General features: G+C 43.5%; 1 protein-coding gene and 1 long non-coding RNA gene across 6 annotated transcripts in view; both read right to left on the minus strand.

Annotated features, from left to right (window-relative positions):
- LOC111265894 (lysosomal acid lipase/cholesteryl ester hydrolase) overlaps positions 1-21,580 on the minus strand; it is a 44,694-nt gene extending 23,114 nt beyond the window's left edge. The window contains exons 1-4 of one of the 5 annotated variants that reach the window (XM_022842886.2): positions 21,484-21,580; positions 21,170-21,317; positions 20,743-20,838; positions 13,209-13,489 (exon numbers count right to left, since the gene is read on the minus strand). In XM_022842886.2, the coding sequence (XP_022698621.1) occupies positions 13,209-13,489; positions 20,743-20,744 (283 nt within the window). In that variant the 5' untranslated portion in view covers positions 20,745-20,838; positions 21,170-21,317; positions 21,484-21,580. Of the gene's footprint in view, positions 1-13,208; positions 13,490-20,742; positions 20,839-21,169; positions 21,367-21,483 lie in introns of those variants that run through there. The other 4 variants (XM_022842903.2, XM_022842896.2, XM_086970721.1 and 1 more) reach the window with 4 other exon arrangements.
- LOC111265930 (uncharacterized) lies at positions 1,540-6,236 on the minus strand. Its single transcript, XR_002683759.1, has 2 exons — positions 4,404-6,236; positions 1,540-3,301 (listed from the first exon to the last, which is right to left on the minus strand). It is a non-coding gene; the product is annotated as an uncharacterized LOC111265930 (long non-coding RNA).
- Positions 21,581-25,192: the final 3,612 nt, after the last annotated feature.

Here is a 25,192-nt window from a genome sequence, read left to right on the forward strand (position 1 = left end):
GAGGAAGAGAGAGAGATCTAGTTTTGCTGCCAAGAATGTTTGTGGCTCTTGTTACAGCCTGAGAGATAGGGGGTGAACAAGGGAAGCAATGAAGAGACCATGATATGGCAGAACATTTTGGGATTATTCAAAACTTACCCACCCAGCCATCCAACTATTTAGTTATCGAGTCAGCTACACCCTTTCAACCCACAGAGGCAGACTGCATAGAAGTAAGTATCAGTCGACGCGCTAAAGTTACTTTTGCTTCTGAAATAGCAGTAATGGCCCAAATACGATAGGGCGGCAGCGTCCGCTATAACCACAACAACCAACAACGCCACGAAATCACGAGAAAATGGCGCAGGACCGATTGAAAATGTACTCTTACGCACTACAGCAATTTCTTCCAGTGTTGCTAAAACGACTCTTTCTCTGAGTATGTTTTCTCTGTGGGGTTTTGCTATTGCCGCAAAAACGACGACAATAAGGAAAAGGGACACGATAACGTATCATGTACGAAGTTCGCAATTACATTAAGTATGTAGTAGTAGACCTGTGCAAGTAGCGATGTGTGATCGTGGCCTAGCTATAGGCAAACGTTTTGAGAGGGGACGTAACTGTTTGTTGAACAGGGATGAACTGATAGAAGGTAAGAGGTAAGAAGGTAGAAAATAGATTAGCTGGTAGCGGTACGAGCCAAGCTTGTTGTTGCCCATGTGCAAACGTGTCTGTTCCATAAAGTCGACACTATAAACATCATTACTATATCCATATAGATGTGTACATCATTAGAAACAATATCACTAATGCTGTTAAGTGTATCATTTAGAAGAATATCGTCGCTACTAACAAGTATTAGTACTTGAATTTTGATTTTCTCGTTTTCCCATAAAGTTCTTAGTCTATATACGTAAGAGCTCAAGTTCCTGGTAATTCATACTCTTATGAATGAGGAAATACGACAGGTAATCGGCAGTGTAAAAGTTTCGCTGCCTTTACTGTTGTACCCATAAAATGATTTGACCGTTGTTAGTTTAGATTGCAAAAAGCCCCTAGCCATACTGGCATGCAAAGTACTGTTACACGTTGAATTGAGAACAATTGGAGTCAGAATCCAGTAACGACAAAAGCAAGAAGACCCTATGGAAGCCCTATGGTGGCCCTATGGAAGGGAAAATCTTCCTGTAAAACGACATTTAGGACAACGCAGGCAATTTCGTTTAGAAAATCTGAAATAAATAGCACGTTCACGAAAGTGTTTGCAAGGGAAGAATTTAAGGACGGCTAAATACATCTCATACAACATTTCTAGTATGTGTGTTACCTGTTCGATTAAGAGAACTCTTCTTAAGGCTCTTGTTTTCTATCAGCCGTGCCCGTAACATTAATCCAGAGCCAGAAATAAGGAAAATGGCCGGTTATACTTTAAAGGGACATTACTTGCAGTACATTCGCCATATCTTTGCACAGTCCATGTGAGCTAACTTCTCTTTATCCGATTTGTTAATCGTAGTTGTTTTCTCTCGCGGCCATACTTAACTAAGGCAATATGGCGCATTCACCATTCTACTTTACTTCAGCTTTATTTCGTTCTTTTCCTTTTAGAACAATTACATTAAGAGAGAAATACTTTGAAGTGACCTGTGCTTGTTTCGTATTTCTTCTATCGGTTTGTCAGCTGTCGGTTGTACGAATCAACAGCGAAGCGATGCCATCGACGATCCTGAGAAAAGAGACAACAGGCAGACGCGTTCAAAATAAAGAGTGAGACGTCATCGGATTGGTTTAATGCGTCGATTTGTCCGATCCGTAGCTAATAGCTACCATGAAGGCGACCAATGTCGACCTTGGTCGACAACGCCCGAGTCTGTACTGTAGGCGGATCCCTTCAGCTCCGATCGATTTTCCTACCCCCGATCGTCTTCCCAATGGTTTCAATTCGAACGATTTCAAGCGACCTGCAACTAGTCATTGGTCTTTGAATGTTCTGCACGTCACGGCAGTTCGACTTGAGCGTTGTGTCCGGGAATCTTCATAGTTTTTCGATAAACGACCCGGCGTTACTATCGAAGTCGCTGAAGCCTCCAAAGCTGAAGACTCTACCGATCGACGAAGTGACTACGAAGAACACTAGAAACCCAACTACGGCATGGGTGCAGCCCTGTCTGTAATTCCATGCACCCCTCATGAATTTGCTTCGGCGCTTGCGTTGTTGTCCTCGTGCCTCTACCTCTACCACTATAGCGAGTCTTGCCTCCAGCTTTGGCAGCATGCGTTAGCCATTAATGGAAGTAGCTCTGGGTTTTCGGGCGGTTCTAGAAAACATGCTGTGCGATGCGGAGGTATAGTAATCGTATGAGATGCCGGTGCGGTGGCCACCAAAGTAACGCCGAGCGAATGAATTAATGATGATGATGAGTTCGTTTAAAGAGAACAGCCTGGCTTGCCTTGCTTTGCGTCGCCTTGCCTTAGCTTGAACGACGAAGGTTACAGCATACGGACATCTGCAAAGGCCGCGGGGGCAAGAGTACCAACAGTCGTTGTTGTAGCGCTATTAGCAGCTGCGGCGGCGTACTTTTGCATTGTTCACCTTTTACGAAATAGCACGCAGAGTCGGTGGGTGAGGGAGCGAAGACAAGTGGCAGATTCGTTGCTGTCTACGCGGATGTTCTGTAATGGCATGCCTTCGTGTCGCAGATCGCGAAGTACCGCCGACGTCACAACGGCGGCCGTTTCGCGTAAAGTGGCCGCTTTGTTCCGGCATTAAAGGGTTCATAATGGGGTGCGGAAGGTTATGTATGTATACACGCCATAGTATAGTTAGGGCGATGCGCCACTAACAGATAGAAAAACTAGAGGCGGGCACGCAAGAACGCCAGAATTCTTCTGACTTGCTCGAACGGCGAGAGAGATCTCTGACGGAAAGGTTTCGGAAAGTCTGCTGGTAGTATTGAAAAACCGAGAAGCGATACGAAACAAAGGGGCGGGGCGGTCGAAGTAACAGCGATGCATAATTTGCCAGCTAGAAACGCGCCCTATGGCGTGCGACGAGCGAATCGGCGACCTGACTGCAACGGAAGCCGAAGTTAGTCTGGTAGCATGCTCAGCATCTGACGAGCGAACGGACAGAGATGGAATCGGCAGTTGTAGCGGCAGCGGTAGAAGCCGGCGATCGCCTGTGAGAGTGAATAACGAACTATGGCAACGAGGATATCCGAGGGAGTTTCACAGGTTCCGCCGAAAGAGACACCCACGCATGCCAAAACATCGCAGCGCAGGAAACACTGCTCGGGATAGGAAACTAGAATCCACCGATGAGCTGGAAGAAGGAAGATCATGAGGTAGCAATCGAGAAAAACGATTCGCGTGAAAAGGAAGTTAGTTACAAAGAAAAATAAATAGTGGTAGAATGAGGATGCGACGCCAACGGGACTGAACACGCAGCGTCGAGGCAGGCAGAAAAATCCACGGCTAAAATTAAATTACGCATAGTCGACGTGGCCTGCTAAGAGGAGTACAAAGCTTTTTAGAGACGGAAAGTCAGCTAGAAGCGGCCGTTGCTGCTCTTGTCCTTACCGCTGCATACATAGCAATTGACAAGAGTTAAGAAAGGGAGCTAGGCAAATTAAATGTCAGGACCCGGGGGTTGCCGGGCTGGGCGGGTGGTAACGGCAAAGAGTCAGGACGCTGTCTAGGAGGTGGCTAGAAGTATCATTGACCACTTTCTTTCCCAGCTGACCCTTTAAGCTAGTGACTTAGTAAGCCAAATAGGGGGGCAAAGGTAGCGGGAAGGTAAAGTCGTTTAGCCAGGGAACTGATCTAGCAAGCACGAGGTCTTGAGGGAAACGGCTGAATTATCAGTGAAGGTCGTCTAAAAAGTGACGCAATTGCACGTGCTATTAGTTTGCAGAATATGACAACGACGGATTTTTGCAAACAATGGGGTACACTGTTCCCGTACGTACTAATCACAGGGACCACAAATAGCCGGAGCAAAGAGACGCATTGCGTTGTTACAGTCGACCATCGACGGCTACTAGCGTTTTGCCCGTCCTTTTTATAGGGGTCTAGGATGGACGCTGACGCAATGAGCGTATGACAATGATACAGTGGACTTGTATAAGCACCTGTTTGATCTGGCACCTATATCTATCTCCCTAAAGAGGACACTGAATCGGTTGAATTCTGTCATTATCGGGAAAAGTACTACCACTGTTTTAAACAGTGCCATCGAAATTGGTGACTGTGAACCGTTATCTGGGAACATAATTCCCAATGACTATTTATTACGACGCAAACCTTTTATTCTCATTGTGTATGACCCGATTTCGGTTTCCGGCTTTGAACTGGGATTCGATTGCGTAATACACATACAGACATACATTCATCACCAGTGAAGTCCCAAACGTCTCAGAACGCACCAGACAAGTACTTAGAAGTGAAGCCACTTGTAGTTTGGTTGGCTAACGCGTATCTCCTGCATTACTGTATTAGCTATGCATACTCAGTGTGCGGTCACCGCTAGCCCAAATCCGGCTTATGAAGAAAATAGTTACTGCAAAAAATCACAAACACCAAGAATGATGACGATATAGATAAAAATTGGATTAATAGCTATAAAAAAGATTCTTACCATACCGTTGATGGCGGATCTGTTAGAGAAACCTCATATAATTCTAGTAGATCATGCCCCTTGCTAGATAACTTCTAGTGGTTTACATTTTTAGTGCTATACCGAAAAATCAGTCCCAACAACCTGGTTGCACAGAATAACCCAGGGCCTATTAAAAAATGATGCGCTTGGTAGAAATTATTCTCAGCGGCTCGGTTCACTTAAGCATTATTGTTTAAAAGACGATACTGCTCAAACAATACTGCTAAAAGACAGTTCAACGTTCTGCGTCCATGTTTCTGCTATTGACTTCGTAATTTTGTTGCGAAAATTCTAATTGAGAAACATCCATGACAAGTCAGAGTAAGATCTGATCACAGACCGATTTCTGACAGAATTTTGTATCATATTATTAATACTGTAGTAGCGCTAGAGGCAATCAGACTCGTTTCGGATTACAAGACGCTGTGTTTGTGTCGAGCTTATTCAACTCAGACCTTTATTGAATCACGGAATCTTTTGCCTTTCTAAAGCGGAGTAAGCAGTCTATTTTGCAAGAACGCAGGTCATACGAAAGGCCACTGCGGAAGTGTTGAGCGTTTCTCGCGCAAGATCAGTGAATGTTTTTTTTATTTTAAAAGCCACCGCGTCTATCGTCATGCTAGAGATTATTCAGCGTGAATCGTCAGTGAACCTCCACCTCGTCACTGCCCTTTTACGTAGCTGTCGTTGAGGGCTTGTCAAATTTAAACATACTACCAGTCCACTATAACTACTATTGGCTTCAGCGTTAACAATAACTAATCAACTCCGGTAGCGGGCCAGCCACATCGTCGTTAACGCTACCACGACCATCTAGCTACTCAAAACCTAACAGATTTCCGCTATAGTCAATTTCACTTTGGTCGCCAGTGAAACGTTCTTTGGGCTCGAACATGAAGCGGCCCCTTTCGACTTGCCCGCTGTTTTTATCCTGTGATACGATAGAACAAGCCGGCACCAACGACCAACAATACACAGCGAAGCCGTCGCATTGGCAAATAGAGTGGTCTTGCACGAGTCTAAAGGTGTTGTGTCGACGTTCAGTGTTCAGCTTGATTCCATTATGGCCACTCCGCGCTGGCACTACCCTGTCTGCGCGGCCTGTGCTTGCCATAGACACACTGGTTTGACATGACACATCTCAGAAAATCCCAAACCCTCGAACGAACGTTTGTTACGTGGCTCGCGCAGCTTCTGAACGTGACGAACAAAGGGGAGCCGAGTAGCTCGCTAAGAGCTTGTCGAGAGTTGCTTTTCTCGCCAGCAGCAACAGCAAAAAAAGTAAAAAAAATTGATCGAAATATCGAGAGAATGCGTAAGAGAGAAAAAAGAATAAGTATAGTATGGAACGTAGCCTCGAAACGAAGACGACCGAATTGGTGCTATTCTGCGCCTTCCAAAAAGTTCTTGGTTAGGGCGGGCTCGACTCTTCTAGCGGAGGGCATCGCGGCGTCAACGACGAAAAGAAACAACTCGACGCCAGTTGAAAGTCGCCAGTCACCCCTGTCGACTACTTTTTTGTCGGGCTGCTGAACGCTGAAACGGCAGTGCAGGAGAGGAAAACCGAGGAAAGGATCGCTGTAATACGCTGAACAGCCAACCGTACCTGGTAGCCAAACCTTCCGGCTCTGCAGTTTCCCTTCATACGTCACTGTCGTAGAGGCAATTCGCGTGGAGCAGAGCTGCACAGTTCGCGACGAGCGCAAAGCCGACTGGCACAATACCCTTCACTCGAGTGACAAAGTACGAACGAACCATGGGACTGGCAATCCGCTCCTTCGGTGACCCACTTGCTTCACGGTTTGCATGCGCCGCAAATACCAAGAGGATGTCTCAGCTGCTCAAGCGTAACAACAGCGTCAGTTGCGCTGTTTGGAATGAAATGGTGGATCGTGTCTAGATCATGGCGAGGCAGGCCTCTGCAGCAGACTTTGATATCAACCATTCAATCGATGCGCGTGGTCGTACGAGAATAGACGGTAACCGTATGAAAACTCATTTTTGCTGAAACACAGGGACGAAAAATACCGGATCAGAATCGGAGCGTCAATAAGGATAAGATCTGGTCTGGGTTACACTTGTTTGGTATTAAGTGTACTGGGACCGCTTAAGGCTTCTATAAAACATGATGACATATTCGTGTACGGCTGTTATATGCGATTTGAAAATCAGGGATGATTAAGATGTTTTATTAAGGGACTACTTACTACGTCTTATGATGCACGAAGCATTAAAAATCTGTTTTGATTTTCGAGCACTACTACGATTGAGACAGGTTTCTTTCGACTAGCAATTCCAACTACAACAGCCGTGTGGGTATGTCGGTAACAGTTGTATGGATAATATTTTTGCTGACGCGCGCAAATTTCTCGTTGGATGGATCGTAAGAAATTTTTCCGAGATCTTTGTAAGAAATACAAAAACCATGCTATAGCGGATCACATAAAGCTGCGCGAAAACGATACGTAAATTCCGGTCCACTAATTGTAAATTAACTTCAGCTTACACGTGTACGTAAATTGTGCTATACAACAAACCGCTAATAATTTGTGTATGGGTCTTAATAATGGGTTTTATGTTCAAGGATATATTAGTTGAAAACATGGTAAGTGTTGGACTCAGGTTTTGAGTCGAATCTTCAAAAATCTTTGTAAACACAATAGAATCGAGGAATCTTCCACGATTTCATTTGGATACGATGTCTAATTGGATGTTACACCGAAGGCAATGTCACCTTTAAATTTTCCCCAAAAAGGTTAGTTTGCTCTAACACATAAACAACAGAGTCATACATTTCACCGATAAAGTAATCCTATTCGTGTATATATATATATATATATATATATATATATATATATATATATATATATATATGCTAAATAAGCTGTACAGACGGTACTATGAATTTTTTCCAGAAGTGCTTAACTTTGGTAGCAGTGGTGATCCTGACGGCCTTTAGGCAGCCTGTCTTAAAAAGGTTTTTGGGGAAAAAGTAAAAGAGCGTTATGCCTCAGACCCCAAACACTTTAAAATGCTTTAATAAGTTTCGGGTGGATATGTATATAAGGTTAGACATGAACATCTTGTTTTTATTTCTAATATATATCCAAATAAAAACAACATGTAGATAACAAAAATGATAACAGCTAAGAGGATACTCTTGCCCAGGCCACTATTAAAACAATTTGCTGACTCATGCGACCGACCGCCGGTCTTCTTCTATTTACAATTAAAATTTGGAAAACTGCACGCCTAAAAGCGACTAGTCCATGCTCAATCATAGGTGCATATCCGTGCAATGCATCTTTCAAAGGCTCGGGAACATCGCCTCAAATTATTGCAAAGATATTTTGTGTTCTGTCACAGCTGAGATCCGTTAAACTTCACCATGCCCATATCTCTGGCCCTCGGTGACTGTAATTTCAGTGTTATCGTTTCTATCTGTCTTTTACTTCGCTCCTTCTATCAGCCGGAGGGCCTTTTGCCTTCTGGGCTTGGGGATTAAACGCTGATTATTGAGAGCTTAAACCAGACACTTCGGGGAAAGGGAAGGGTGATTCTACAAACAAGGCTTACCGGGCCCGTTTGGCCATGTAAGCCCGCTGAATTTAGCCCTCTCGCTAATGCCAGTACCTCCGCTTTTGCCGCTTGGGGCAGGGGAACAAACGGGGTTCTTGAAGCACTTCTACCAGAGATATTTCCTTCCGTGCACGGTGCGTCAAAATGGCTGGCGTTTTTACTACGATGTGCCGAATGCTGCAGCCACTGCAGATGGCTAGAGGGGTCTATAAAGGTAGCTGAGGTGGTTGAGAAGAGTAGATGGTTTACGAAAATTCTTATGCATTGTTGTCCGCTGTTCGTTTCCCGTCGACTGACACCAGTGATCTGTTCACTGCGCAATGCGTACGGAGAGTTGTACTAGTAGTAAGTGCAAGCCGGCGTTAGGTAATTGCGATAGAAATGTTGCGTCGCTAAAGCTATTGTTAGCGTATACAGGACCCACCAAAATGGTATTTAGGCGCAGCAATGATTGTCATGGAATCAAAGGGACATAAGTCTTAACGCCGCGTAGCCTTCGAGCCGAGACGGGGTAGCCGTACTAGTAGGAAACTCGTATGTACTGTTGTCACTGAAAAGAAGGCGTTATCGAACTTCTACTGCAATCTAGCTGAACTCCCAGGTCTCCTAAGAGCGAATGGGGAAAGCACCGCCAGACGGGTTCTCATAGGAAGCCACTACCGGTCTGCACTTAATTACCAAAGCCAAACTACTAAATCCTAACCGGAGCGAATGTGCGCACCATTCGGTCTGCTACTTGATGTGAACTTCATCTGACTATAGTATATGATTTTTATATCATATATGATTTTCTTTGTAATCAGACTTAATAAGTAGTGGAAAGCGACCCCCTAAGTAATATGAAATCGCAAGGTAAAAACCAATCTACATGTTCGTAATACAACATATATGAAGAAAGAACTTTTCAACCCACTAGAACAGAAATGTCGATCTGAGGCTGCTTCCAGCTTCGAAGTGATGCATCGCGGACGAAAATTAGATCCGAATGCTTCGTCTAAGCTTTTCTATTTTGCAGTCTACTATATGCTTAAAATGGGGTAGGTAGGGAAACCTATATTTGTGAGTTTCTTGACTTCTGCAAGATACCCTTTACTCGTTTTTCTCTGCAGATGCATAAAGCTGCGACCCAAAAACAACAGAAAATGTAGTTTCAAATTAAACAAAGCCATCATCGATTCGGATTAGTCTGGTTTGCAGCTCATTTCAATAGCACGGTCGAATTACACACACGAGGTACACAATTGGTATGGGAAAAAAAAGCTACTCCATATTATATCGTTATCAAGGTTTCACCGGTAACAACAGCCCCGGGCATCATAACATAGGATAATGTGAATTCATATTGTTCAACAATGTGAAAATAGAAATATGGGAGATTGAATGCGTCCACTCGAAGTGTTCATTCGATCCTCCCATCTGCCATGTACCGTTATCATACATGCGCTCAATGAGGTCGTATCTCAGATCCATATATTGGTTTGAAGCTCGCACATGCGATATTTCCTTAACGATGGTTTGCCAGTATTCTTCCTCTAGTAGAAATAATAGAGTTGTGATCCTAGCTGACGCGGATAGACGCGACGAGACGAGACCGCACCAATAAACTGGTGGCACCATTAGATGCTAGTCGGTGACTCTTCTTCCGCTTTCATTTTGTTAACGCCCTAGGTCGTCAGCGCGTACCATTGCGTTACTGTACTTTATGTAAGGCCATAGCCTAGCCGCTGGGATAGAACCGTGAGGGGTGGTCAAAGCTTTGCTGGCAGATCCGGACACCCTTTCTGCCAATAAGAGGGCAGAAGCCGGGAGTTGCTGGTTGCAGGTCGCTGCTGCCCCCGGATCATCTGCTAGTGGTGATGACGGCACATAGGCGAGGAGATCTAATCCATTACTCCCGACTCCTCCTTACGCTCCGTTTCTGCCCTTCGCTGAACTTGGAGGTGATTGTAATTCCGGCCTCGAAAGACTTCTATAACTCGGCCGCACTGGCTAGGACCAGATCCCTAAACCAGGCGGATCTCTTGCCTTTTAGCTTCCCTTATAGCAACGCATTGGCAACTCCCGCAGACCCCCGGCCCATATTGCCGTTACCGCGACAGGCAGGGAATGCGACTGGCTACCGCTTACTCAGTCTCACAGACTATGCGTCTCGAGGGTTGTTCTCTCGTTTCTCCGTTTGACCTGTTTGGACCACCGAAAGACCAACCGGCCAACACCGAGACATACAGAGAGAGAAAAAGCAAGCGAGAGAAAGTTATGAGCAGAGCGAAGACCCCGTGGTTGAAGAGGCGCTCAGCAAGCACAGAATCTTTGGCTTGTTTGGATCTTGTGGCCTTCTCATCATTTTGCCTCGTGCTTGCAGCCTTCTGTCTGCTGTGCAGCCGTCGTACTGTACGTGAGATGGAATCATTCCACATGGCTTAACCTACCAGGGTTGGCAGCGGCGGGAGACGCAAGCTGCTCCAGCTCGTCGCGGTTGTGGTGGTAGAACTAGCAGTAACAGTGGAAGCGGCAAGGCCTTTACCCCTCACAGCAACCGTCCCCAAATGCCATCCGAGTAACAAAGCCACGCTACAGTAGGCAACGGCCTATGGTGGACGAGAAATGCTGAAAGCCACACAAGCTTCGTTCGTGGCTTGTGACCAGGGTGGCGGCAGCGGCCTCTGCCGATAAGGCCTCGAAGGCTTGCAAGCTTCATTCTGGTTGCCCCTGCTGAGTACAGCTTCGTGCAACCTGTTAAAGTCCTCGTACGCTTAGCAACGGTCTGAGACTTTAGCCGTTGTTTGGCTGTGTTCTACTGTCTAGCCAGTCATCACCTTGCCTGCTGCGTTCTTTTGCTTCTCTCAGAAACCCAAGAGCCCGCCCCTGGCGACGCTGTGACTACTCCGTCCGTTACGTTTTCGATGTTTTGATCCCCTATTTGTTCCCAGTTTCGTGTAGCCATTTGCCTGTGTCACAACATTTCCGAGCGTCAGCGTCTGATAGTTGTTGTAGAGTTGGAACGATTGACAAACGGTGGCGAATACATGAGGAATGATTCCTGCTTTTCGGCCCTGTATTATCATGATCATCATGGGTATCATGACTGATGTCGCGATATTTATAGCTCTATTGTTACTCGTGTTAGAGCTGAGATAATTTATGGTTATAACAGTTGTAGCAGTTGGTAGAGTTTGGGCATGTATTCTTCTATGGGGAGTGGACTAATTGTGCTCACGTATCAATATGTAGTAGATAGTGAAAGGAAGATGTGATTGCTTTATTTGTCATTCTTTTACTGATTTCATCGTCTGAGTATCTGAAATGTACATCGTTCCTATACCTACTCTAGATTCAGGTCGGTGCACATCAAGGCTTTATTGTGCCGTAACCCGTTTCAGGCGCACCAGGACATTTAAAACAGTACATGAGCCTCTGGACGGTGGAATAGCTCCTCAGCAATGTCCTTTTTGGTGAACGAATTTTTTCTTCACCAGTTTTTCTATTGTGTCGGCTGGTGTCCAAGGGCCTAAAGATTTCTTTGTGCGCTGTTTTTGTTTCCGTCACAGCGAAGTCACCTTGGATGTATTGTTCATGCACAAGTCTATTTATGTTCGTTACATGTTAGATGCTGACTAGCTCTAGCGATGAAATATCAACTATTAGAAAACCAGGTTCATTTTATACTGTCAGATGAGATAAAGGAAAGCAGCCAATTGCTGCGTTGAACCTCATTTACGGGGAACGACAGTTCCGAGGCTGTTTAGCGCCTTTTCTTCAGGATTTTTTTCCCAAGGGAATGGCGTTGTCATGAGAATGTCTCGAAAGACAGACAGACAAATAGCTTTTACCACCGCAATGCATTGTTTTTTGGCTATATATGGTTCATGGAAAGACTAAAGTGGAGTTCATTCTCTTCATAACTTAGATATAAAGAAAAAGAACAAGACAAATAGAGGCAAGAGAAAACAACGAGCAAGAAGATCACAACGCTCAGAAGCTCAGTTTTGTTTGATGTGGATAGTTGTTATTATTAGGAAATCAGCTGACGCTTCCTTCGGGCCTGATATACACGTAGGGATGCAGTTGGCTGGAATAATAGTTTTCTTCGTTTTAATATTATTTGTACACATCCTCGTGTGGTGATTTCCATGTGTATTTGAAGAGAATCATGTCAATATTTTTTCGAAATATATATGTCATAATAAAACTCTGATAAATATGATAAACAAAGTAAATACACTTGTTACAATTAGAGATTGCTCTCACGAGGCCATTAGATTAAATTTATCTGCTGCTCATAATCATATTGATTTGAAGAAATACGCTCTTCATCGGCATGCCTCACAAGCGAAACGATACATATAACTAACGTTAGCTTTCTACGACTCTAAACGGACCTGTAACAATATTAATATGATTTGAAAACGTATACATTTCGTAGTTTCTAGTGATAAGAAAACAAACCGGAAAGCGATAAATCAAATCCTATAGGAAAACCTCTATGAGAACGGGTTGATCAGGACGGAATCACTACGTGTACAGATTTTGCCAGCATGCCAGTCAAAGTCTTCCACGAATAAAGTGATTCCGGTGATGAATAAACACGGTATCTTTCCATTGCAAATACTACTAATTACGTTACTGACGTGAATCAGTATAGTAAAGCCTTCACGTTGAAAAACAGGGATCGCTCTAACAAATCTCCTTCTGCAGACACTTTGAAAAATGCAATGACAGTGCTCATAAAACAAATTTGTTGCATTGAAAAATAGGATCATAGGGTTCAGAAACCAGCAGAAATCGTAGCACATCATTAGACAAACGAAGTGAACAGCCTTGGTCCAATCGAGCGACATTTAGACCCCAAACGATATGGTAACGATAGTATTGTTCAAGATGGCGTCTTTCCCCCAACTCGTATCAAACATGCTCCCAGCTATTGTGACTCCAAGAATCTAAGAGTTGGCCCCGAAATATATGAACATATGCAGCCACTATTGAAATCACCTACCGAGTATATAGCCATCCTTAGTTTGGACGAGGTGGTTCTCGGCGGGGTAGCCGTACCGTTGAATAATCTGCGAACAATTCAGCAGTTCATCGGGGTCTCTGAGTCGATACTGTGAGTTTAGAGGGTCGTGATAATCGCCGGTACCTTCGAAAAAAAACCGCGTCAAATTTTCGATATCATAGTCTTCGAGAGATAATTCATCAATGCTGTGCGCTGGACTGTCATTTAAAAGGGTAGCCAGGGCACCCCCCACCAAGGCGATAGTCATCACCCGAAACATCCTAAACAGGAAAAAAAAGCAAAAGCACGAGAAAAATAGGATTATAAGAAAAAGATTATCACACTCAATACAAATTGAGACTTTTTTGCGATCTATTATTCAGTCCACTCATGGCACTGGTTCAAAAGTGATGCGTAGTTACTATTTTCATTCTCTACACGTGTGTATGGTAATACATATAATATCTCAGAGGATATACCCTTTTTTGAGGATATTTACTTACATGGACTACGGTTAAATCCGTGTGGTGAACTTTCATACACGATGCCATTTAACATGCAAGTACCGTATTTGGCTTTAATAAAGTTCGTAATTTGTTTTGTGTTACTATCCCGAAACACATATCACAAGTAAATTAATAGAAAGGGTCGTTTTTTTCCCGCAACGTAAGCTATATTTAAGTACAATGAGATTGTAGAACCATACATTAGCTCGCTAATTATACTATTGCAGCCAATGCGCGTATTTCTCATTACGTGGTGATTCAAAGATACGCTTGGCCGGTTTGAAAATGGCTTCTAGTTATCGAGTATCATTTATTACGAATACCGTTCTTTCAAATGGTCCTAATGATAATATTCAGATAAATATTTGGAGTCGGCTAGATCTTCATTTTTTTTTTGTGAGCCTTATCTGTACGTCTAAGAAAAGGACGTTATTTTCGCAATCCCTTAAAATAATTTTGTTTTGTTTTGTATTTGCTTAGACAAAGTTGATAATATCTGAGCCTGTGGAATATTAAGATCAAAATAACATCTTTCGTTAGGTAGGTCAGAGGAATAAGCACCAATGAACACTTATCTCAAACATTAATAGTATGCTTACTAATAAAACAGAAAAAAAAAACCGAAAGAATCATTAAAGGTTGACAAGAACGTCATTTTCAGTTTCCATTCAGCGTGATCTCAAAACGTAAATACATATCATCAAGCAAACATTGAAAAAAACATCGAGCTTTCACCAAATAAAGACAAACGAACGAGTAGATCCTTTTCCTTTGCCTGCAATTTTGTTTATCGCAGTTTTTTCTCGCCAGCGGTTCAGAGGGCATGGCAAAGTCAATTAAGGCCATGCCTTAAATTTCGGATCGCCGACGGTAAACATTAAAAAATGCTTCATTAAAGCGTCGTAGGTTATAGGAAAAGCTTTCCGCCTTCACGGAGGGCCTACTGCGAGTATCCAGCATACGTTGAGACGATTTTTTTTTATGCAGCCACGTATAGTTCCAACAGATAGGGGTCGGTCCTCGTAGCCTTTGTCGTTTGCGCCTTGAGTACAAGTAGTTGGTCAGTGCGTTAAACTGGTGACAACAGGTCCGGCTCAATCCGCGGGTCGTGTTTCGGCCCCTTTTCCTTTCTGCCCATTCTGACTCGCAGTGGCGCAGCTCCGACAAAGCACAAACTTTCGAGGCTAATATTAGTGGTATGCTGTTTCATCTCCGCCAGTACGCTAGCATACTTATCCATACGATTGAAAAGCATCGATTTCAAAAACTTATGTTTGATAATCGTTGGTGGTATGTCTAGATGATGCGTGTTGAAAATACCATTTACAATCACATAATGCCTTTCGAATTAGGTGTGTATATACAGATATATATAAGGGAGGGTGGGGCTGAATTTGCGTAACGTTACTTTGAAACAATCGGTATCACAGGAGATAGAGTAATTATACCAATGTATTTGCCAAGGCCCGTAGATCACAACCCGTTTACCTTCGCAAAAACATCAATTAAAGACACCTGCGCGGTCGTCCAATACAACTTTATAAGGTGACGTTATATTGGTTAGGTACTAATGATTTGCTGCATTCAATAAAATCTAAGCGAGGTGCTTTTCTATCTAGAAGGAACTATGGTTCTGGCTAGAGAAGCCAAGGTTTTCTAAGCATTTACTGCTAAGTTAAACAGATCTATTATATGCCCACACGAGGTTCTGCTGCACAATGTCGAGCCGATTTTTGAATCGCTAAAGCGTGAGATCTCCATGAGTTGCGCTTTGTTCGACAGGAAAGAAGCGGACGTCGTAATGTCAAAAAAGTTGACAAAACTTCCTTCAAAAATGATCGCAGTGACACGTTGTTGTGTACGATAAGCGATACAGCGAGAGAAAAAGTTTACGTATTATAAAAAACAACTAATCAAAAGGATACAGTATCCTTAACCTTAAGGGATGCGTGGGAACCTTTTTAGAAATAATCCCTTTTTCAAGACAACAGCTTAACAAAAATTAGGGTCGCTAATATTCAATAAGTTCAAACTTAGGACAGCGATTCCAAACTTCCAAACCATCCTATCGATGTCGGTCGATTCGGCAGTAGCCTGCTGGTCGTACCCAACAACTGTTCACCTCATGTTCCGGACACAGACAAATCATATAGTTTTTCTTATGCAAACGTTCGTTTCCAATCCGTCTCCATAGACACAAGCCAGGAATTCAATCTGTGTTGCTGTTTCCAATCATCTAGCCGGCAAAAGTATTGCGGAATAAAAAGTAGATTATAATGCAGTTCCATTGCTATTGTAGCCCTGACGGTCAGACGTCGGTGCACGGCGTTGATCACCTTTAGCCCAGCCGGCAAAGATGAATAAAGGACCATTGAAAGGAGATAGAAAATGAAAATAAAAAAGAAAAACACTTGAATCGACTGACAGTTCAACATCAACAACAACAGAATATCGGCCGATGCAGTAGCATCGACACTTTTCAGATAGGTAGATCTTTTTTCTCCATGTCCAAAAAAGTCGCCCTTCGAAGCATAAATCAGGCAAAGGACACAAGGAGGGTACGGGCTGGAGTTAGAAGCTTATCACCAGGCAACCAGGCGAGCGAATTTTCCCACAAGGCTAGGCAAATGCTGTCATTGGAGCACTTTGCTAGCTAGTTCTGTAGAGCACAACGACCATCACTGCTCGAGCGATTGGCGTTACCAGCCCCACTGACGAGCAAAATCCTACAGGAAACGGGTATCCGAGTAGAGAGGACCTGCGGGATGTAGATTATAAAGAAAACCAAGCCCGAGCGAGCGATTTATTACGAGAAAACAAGCCAGGAAAAAGAAAAGAGATGGCAACGAGAGAGATAGGTAGAGAGAGAGAGAGAGACCAGGAAGCTGCAGAAGACGACGAAAACGAAGTGAACCGGACAGCGCCATTGGGCCTATTAAAGAACCGCAGGACAAGCGAATATATGAGAAGCAGACTGGCGAGGGTAAAGCATTGCCGAGGGAGACCAACACCGTTATCTGAATGAAGGACACCAGGAGGTAGTGAAGAAAAAGCAGAATACAATTCAGGGATGCCTCAACCACCTCACGTCACGGATAGCCCCGAAAAAGGTAATGCGAAGGGAGAGTTTGGGCATGGTTTGGGGTAGGAGGCGCACGACACCCGTAACCGGTAACCGACACGAGTCGTGTCTAGCGGAATTTGGAGTAAAGGAAGCTTCTAACTGAAGAAAACATCGAAAGGCGTTTGGAAAGCGTTCGCTAAGGCGGTGCCTGAATAGATGAGGCTCGCGAGTTAGGGTGGGGGTGAACGAAATGTGCAAAAACAGTCTTGTAAAAAGAGCGAGCTGATCAAAAAAAGTGGTGAAAAGGCTCGCAGGTAACGTTGACCGACTAGAAATTCGATTACATCGATAAGTATAAAAAAAAAGGAGCAACACAGTTCTTCGAAGGATTTCATCAAGGGTGAAATGGAAACGCTGAAATACAAAGAGGGAGTCACGTGACGAAGCGTTACATACGTACAGCGCTCACATACAACACTAACAACAATACGAAACAGCGTCACTTCTTATCGTTTCACCTAGTTTAGCCTTCCCTATCAGTTCGGCTCTCTATTTTACTCGTCTGGGCTTTTCAACAGCTTCTTCAGAACTGCAATCCTCTTTCGACACAGCCTTAAATGCGGACGAATAAAACTGTAATGCTTTTTTGAATACAGCTGAGAGTATACACCACGTCAGGAGTGGACAAGCACGCCCCGCGATAACTCGATAGAGCAGGCCCATCACTGAATATGTGTGGTAAACTATTCATTGAACATCCACCGGCAGACCACCGAGGTCCGCTACGATGACGATCCGCGTCTGCAGATTTGTTTTGTCTGGTAGAAGAATTTAACTGTCTCATAAAAGCGACGAACAGGTAAGTGTTGACAAACTGTGCCAATTTTACCGAAAGCTTGCTTGCCAATCAATTTACGTCTCATTCCTTTTTATGAGTACTTTTATATCGTGTTTTCCTCAGATCTATCGTTATTGTAGAGCTAGTAAAGTATTCGGATTTGAAATTGCGCTCGTCAATTTGATTTTTTTCCTGGCGAACGCATGGAAAACAATTGGTCGTTTTTTCTTCTTATCTTGCCTTTAGTAAATCTTTGAATGTCTTAGCCGCTTAATTTCCTCCGAAAATATTTTCTCATATTTATTCACTTGAATTTTTTGCTTATTGAAGATTCAAACAATTTAGAAGAAATGAAGAGACAATTGTGTTTTAAAAACTGATCCTTTATATATACATATATGCTACCTCAGTTATACGTCTCCTATAGATGAATTGCATCCACTTCGTCGTCTTCGTTAAAATATACCTGACTAAGCTTCATTAATAGCTACGACTACGTCGTTGGCGGGTCCGTCTACCTTGGTCAGCCCCTTCTCGTCACACCATTACCTCCTATATCTGCCAGCTGAAGCTAGAAGCTCCACTAACAGTTCGACAGGCATTGCCCCGTGGGGATCTGATGTCCTGACGCAGCACACGGCCACGCCAGACCAAGCTTTACACCGAGCATCAGCGGGGTGATGAAAATACGTACAGACCAGGACTGGCATGCTTGGGGTAAATCTGCTTCAGGATATGAGGACTTTAGCTAGCAACACCCAATGATAAAAAAATCACTACTTAAACGTTATGTAAGTCTGCTGCTGCTGCTGTTGTTGTTTCACAGGAGAACACTAGACCAGTTTTTAGCTTAGCCCACGAAATGAGAAGAGAGAGAATTGGCTGAAGGTACGGGGGTAGGGGGTAATCGGGGCGCATTTAATTAGAACATGCCCGTTGTTCTCCCTTACCTTCGAACATGACTCTAGCTCACCGAGGGGAGCGGGCTAGGGGAAACAAGTCAGACGGCGTCAATAAAATGAGAAATTAGTAGCTGCTGGCGATATAATAACAGCGGAAACAATGCCGTAAAGAGGAAAAAAGTACAGAAAGCAGAAAAACATCCCACTGCTGACCCATAAAGAAGAACAAGAAAATGAAAACGACACGATTCCAGAGGGACCGGACATCTTCAAGTGAGAATCGGTTCAGCCACTCCAAATCCGAGTGGCTCGTCCTCCAAGCAAAAATCCTCAGTCGTGGTTATTGCCGCCGACGCTGTCGTCGTCTCTGCCGCGATTGAAGCCACTACTTAAAGTCGAGACTCAAGGGACCTTTTCGACAATTAACTGCATAAAGCGATTATGAGTGGACAATGGTAACGTCCTAAAATAGCGTCAGCATTATTGGCTCATTAAAAATCCTATTTGGACAGTACAACCAATTCCGACTCAACCAACCGTGGCAACAGGGATGTCACATGAATTAAATGCGGAGTGGTATAAAAAGAAAATCGAATAAAATAGAGGTCAGGGGAGCCTTTTCTACGATTGAACCTAATAAATGTATCGAGCTCTAAGCCCGATACTGCCTACACTAAGCCTTAGACGGGTCAGTCCAACTTAATTTACCTCAACTGTGCGCGCGCGTATCTGTTAATGAGCCTAACCGGCCGAAGGTGCCATTGAAACCATTAAAACGTTGTATTCGAAAAATAAAAATAACACGAAACCGACGGACATTTTTTATAAAATGGAGAATAAAAGGTACCAGGATCGGATAATATTCTAGTGGTGTGTCATCGATACTATATGCCTGTCGAAGTTGGATCAGTAACTCAGTGGTAAAACTGGTACTTCCTTTTATCACGTTATTCAATACGCGTACACGTGTATATAAACGCTATGATCACCACGATGCCTTGTTCAATAGCCCCGAGAGAAGTGCTCGTCATTTTATGGAGCACGGTACTCTTTCTATGGCATATTCCAATAGACAATTAACCAAGTGAGGTAGTTAAATAAAGGTTGCCATATTTTAGGTTTAATAATAAAGGCGAACCACCTTCATTGACACTTCGACTATTATCTATTAGCGATTGTTCAAAACGAAACGCTAATTCCCATCTTATGTCTCATTTTAAGTGGCAGCTTACTGAAAAAGTTTTTCTTGAAAAACCTGAGTTTTATATATATATATATAAAATAGATGTCGAAATTTTGCAACGCTTCAATAAGACGGGCTTACTCTATTTCGTATTATCGACCTTGTATTCCTCGTATGCTAGGATGGCCAACCAACAGTGTATTATAAAAAATATTAATAATTATTGTAAATATAGATAAGTATATAATACAATAGTAATGATTTAAAGCCGTACGAGGGAGTAGATCTAGCATTAACTTACTCTCAACGAATTCAATGTAACTGTATCCTAAATTAAGATTTTGATAATAACTTAGCCCATTTAGTTTCATATTAAGCATCGAACGCCAGAAGTTACAGATGCCCAAGCATACGACCGACACAGAGTCGTACACGATGCGTCAACAGCGAAGAACGGATCGTGACTATAACTTAATGGCCGCAGTTTAGTTGGTGGCCGCATGGTGGTTTGTCCGGATATTATTGACAGCTATAACGTGATGAGTTCGGCGAGAGTATCTCAATAACAGTCAATGAAACAATTTCGAACTCATACTGATAGTAGAAGCATAATGTTCTTAAAATCTCCACATATTTTAACTTGGTTCCCCTAGTTTAGACACCTTAGACCGCAGTGAAGATGGTTTTTTTTTGCGATTTTATAGAGACCATGCCGTTCCCTAGGTCACCATCAGGTGCCCATGATGCAGCAGTAATTATACGCACGTTGATAATTTACGTTGGTGTTTCGTAAGTTGTTTTACTGAAATTATGAACCAACTCAAGATGATTTCTCATTAAACCGAATGGTTCACCCGCGAATTGGCAACTATTCTATAATTTTTATTGTTCTCTATGCAAGCAATTGTCAAACGTAAACTGTATCACCAGCAATAGCAGTTAGACGGATTTCATAGTTGTCCTACGTAGTTTTTGGAACGACTATTTTTTTCCTTTATTCTAATGTTTTACGTGTATTTCCCTTGAACAATAGATACTTACATGTTCGGTGGCTGTCGCTCGCGTATCTTCAGCGTGCACCCTTCGGTATGGGATGAACTCCTCAACTTTCAACCTAGAGTTCCCTATATTGCCTCCCTGTCAAGGCACGAATAGCAAAAGTATTGTCAGCGGCCTTCGTAACACAAACGTATGCAATAAATTATTGCATACTTTATGAATGGTTATTAAAGCGAGCTGATTTAAGTAACAAACATTTTTTTCTGAAATCGCTGGATGTTATCGTTAGCACTTGAACACGCGCATAGCACTGCTGTCTGAGAAAAAAAAAACGCGCTCAAGTATGTTATATAGTATCCACATAGGGCAAAAGACTTTGGACAGTGCTCCCATGAAGAGATCACGTCCATAGCATTGATACGAGGCATTGACAACTCTACAGGTACGGACGGGCAAGCAAGTTACTAACTTAACAACGTTGAAGAAGCATTCGTGGCAATATTTGCGAACCTACACAGAGCCATGTACGATGTGTCAACACAGAAGAGCGGACCGTGACTACAGCCTAATAGTTGCAGTTTGATGCAAACGATGATTTATCCTGCTGTTATTCACACCTGGAACGTGACGAATTTGGCGAGGGTCAACAGTAAGTGAGCCACAAAATGTCTAAGGAGAAAGGCAATTTGGCCCGAACGCAAGAATGAAAACGACTACAGCGTATGGTTATCCGGCCGCTTCCACAAAAAAGAAGTAAGCAAGCCGGCTTTGAGAGACACGTACATCAAAGGCCATCCGAGTAAACATCCGTGTAATTTTCGAAAACGTATACTTTCATATGACGGAGCAGATAACTACGTCTACAACGACTGTGGCAATCACTGAGGGCTGATTAATGTGTCGCGTCGTAAATGGGCGAACTTCGTGAATCGCGGTTCCGCCTCCTCTCGTCTCGCATTGATTTTTCGTTTTTGAACACGTCAGCGCTAATTAGTCACTGTTGGTATTCGTGGACTGTTTGGAGATGGGACTGCATTAGAAATAGGTTTCGACGGGGCGAGGAGTAACCTTTGTGGGTGGTAAATACAGACTTACAGATGTATATTCATTCGCGCAGTCTAGGGTAAGGAGAACCTAAGATCGAAATCGATAATAGAAAAACTACTTTCCATTAGCATACATAGAAATGTGTAAGGTCACTATACGTTTGCGTATATGTAGTACTGTAACTATTTGGACTACTTCCCGATGGGGTCTTAATCTCTGTAACAGTAAAATTTTACAAATTAGTACATATTCACTTTGAGGCATGCATACCCTTTAGCCCAGGCGGAAACAAAGTTCGGTACGTGTCTCCGTTTCTGGCAACGGACTGGCATATGCCGTTGGATCGACGTAAACAACAGTGTTCCTTTAAATCCCTTTTCAATATCTTTCGCTGCGCGATTAGCAGTTGCAGCGGAAATGCCGCGACGTCTCTCGACACCAATTCCTATCCATTTATCCAAGCTTACATATACAGATACTTGATAACTGGGACACACGCCCCATCAGTCGTCAAACCGCTCAAGCATGACACCGAACACCTCGGTACAGACTAACCATCTATCTATGCACGATAATATGTCGTCCATATAAGAACTATATCTCGCTACTACTACTTTTAGTAATGACGTAGCTCTAAGGTCCGTCACTGTACTAACTTCACGTGAGTGTACCCAAAGACCAAATACCTGATATACATCAATACCTAATCTATACATTTATAGCGCACGTGTCATATCCAAGGCGCCCGCTAGATATCACATTAGAACTATATCTAGCTACCACTAGATCATTGTTTGAAATTTCTTGTCTGTTGCTGCTTCAATTGGCTGACCCGTTTCTAGTTCGGGGAGATATATCCTATTATCGACCGGTGTCGGACCTAAATCATTTCACATATCGCTAAATTTAGTAGTCAAACACGCTACAATTGCAGTATCAGCATAGAAGCTACCTAGTTGTTACCACCGCTGTTTCTACTAGCCAAGGTATGTTACAGACCAGACACGCAAGCCCACCAAAGGCGGGAAAGCTTACGAGATCACCGCTAAGCCTCTTTTCTGGATTGGTTCTTCTTCTAGCATTGTCTGCAAGAGACTTGCTACCTTGTATATCACCTACCTATCTAGCAACGGACTACACGTCTCCACCGTCAAGTTGCGAGCCGCTAGCAGCCGCTGCTGCTTCTGTTGTGAATGCTACAGCAATGGCAGTACGAAGCCAAAGGTGCGAGGCGCGTGAGCTGTTAGCTCCGTGGATTCTATTGGTTCCCTTGCCTAACTTGGCTTTCTCCAAGAAGGAAAAACGAACTTGGGCAGACGGCGGAAAACGAGCGGATAGAAGTGACCGGCTCTGTTCCGGTCTGATCAGGCGGACTGTAGGCTTCAACCGGACTCCTAAGGAAGGCAGGGCATTGTAGGACTACAGCAGAGGGCTGACTGTAAATAGGACAGACAGAGATGGGCACATATAGACCTAAGTGAAGAAAGATGAGGATTGCTGCCTGCAACCTCACCCGGCGTTGCAACCATCCCCGACGTAAGCAGGCCACTCGTCACGGCTATGTCTTTTTTTTGGCCGGACATCAACAATAACGACAGCGACAACAGCTGGAGCGGCCGCAATGGTTGTGACTACTGCAGCGACAATATCCACAAGCAAGCTTGACCACTTCGGACTTAGACCTGCTTCTAGGTCCAAGGGTATATATAAATATTATTCGTACCAACTTTCTAGTAGCTGTTGCTGTTGTTTGCGCGTCAGCCGTACCTTCTGCCCATTCTTTTCCTGGGCTGGTGTATTGACGTGAGCTCGACATACAGCCAACTAACAACCTACCCGCGTTGTTAGTCTCGCTGTTTTTTTCGTCTTTGTATCTCCATCAATGTGCTTCTTGTCTGTTTCCTTCCCGGTTCAGCCTTTTCGATACAGCTCATACTATAGGGTACAAACACTCACATTCGCATATATATCACACATCAATTTCTATCATAGCATATATTGAGGAAAAAACATATAGATAGATGAATGGATGAAAGAAGTCGATAGTGAAACAGACAGATGGATGAATAGCTGTCGGGTAGTCAGACACGAAATGGGTGTCATCTCCGAACCCCGATTAACCCCAATACCACCCCCAGACTATAGAGAAACGCGTTTCTCTCTACGGATATAACAGCAGCATAGCCATGTCCCGGAGAAAGCTGTAGAAGGGCGTAGAAGAAGGTGCCACACTAGCGCACGACTGGATAGCAACGGACACCCCATAATACGGCCTACTCAGGACCGTCAGAGCAGATCGAGGCGATACGAGGACAAATTACAGAGTTGTATACAGGACCAGAACTTTCTGGCAGACAGCGAAGCGGCAGAGCCGGTTACCGCGATGAACGGTCAGGCGACTAGGAAAATAAAAAGAGATGTGAAGCGATACAAGAAAAATTAGACCAATGGCAATCCTGTACATTGGCATACCTACCGTTACGGATCTGCATCTTACTACAGAAGTTTTTGCGGTAGCCTATGTAACACCATGAAATTACAGAGTGGCTAGATGGCTGTTGGGTTTTCTGTCACAAGTAGTAAACATTTGGTTTTTTACAGCTTCGAGCAATGGCAACAACGCGAAGCTCAATAGCATTACAGATCTTGGTGAAGATGAGAGACTGCGACGATGACGATTGCTGCTACTCTGACGACAACTACGTGGCCCGGACAACCGCCTACAAAACGTTCAATGGTGAACTACCTCCTCTAGTTTGGCCGGCTTTCCTTGACCTAACAAAGTTTACATCGAACGAAAACGATTCCAATGTAGACTTACGAGAATTTTTTTTGCAACGTCGTAATGGTGGCCTGTTAACGCCGCACCTTCTACGATTCCACGAAGCTATTCCAGGCAGTTGAATGGATGTTGGAAAATGAAGTATACATGCATTCATATGAGCGTATGTGAAAGAAAAAAGCAGCGTGAAGCCACGCGTCTTTGGGTCTTTCTTACCACTGCTTGGATCCGGTTGAGGAACGCGAAATCGTTCTTTGTTCTTAACATTCTTTGTAATCATCGATAAAAAGCTATTTATTTTATTTCTCGTGTTCACCTAGAAGTTATTTCAGAAAGCACAATCTTTGTTGAGACAACAGTCGTCATAGCCCTTTGTTGATAATATGCGTGTTTTTCTTAATTAACGTCTGCAATACTGTTTATTTTATTTATTTAGCCGGTTTGTATCTAGACAAGCATATAGATACAATTTGGCGGCATATGGTAGCTAGACTAAAGAGAAATCCTGCATTCGGTTGGAACGTTTGTTTGTCGTTCTAATATGTTTATGTTTTGTTTCTATATTCTGCTTGCTTTCGTTCAGAGATGAGGATCGGTGAACTGGATCGGCGCTGCATGCATAAGACGACAAAGTTTGTCTTATCGTTTTCGTTACGCACCAGA

The sequence above is a fragment of the Varroa jacobsoni genome, unplaced genomic scaffold (genome assembly GCF_002532875.2).
Source record: "Varroa jacobsoni isolate VJ856 unplaced genomic scaffold, vjacob_1.0 scaffold_110, whole genome shotgun sequence".
Lineage (NCBI taxonomy): Eukaryota > Metazoa > Arthropoda > Arachnida > Mesostigmata > Varroidae > Varroa > Varroa jacobsoni.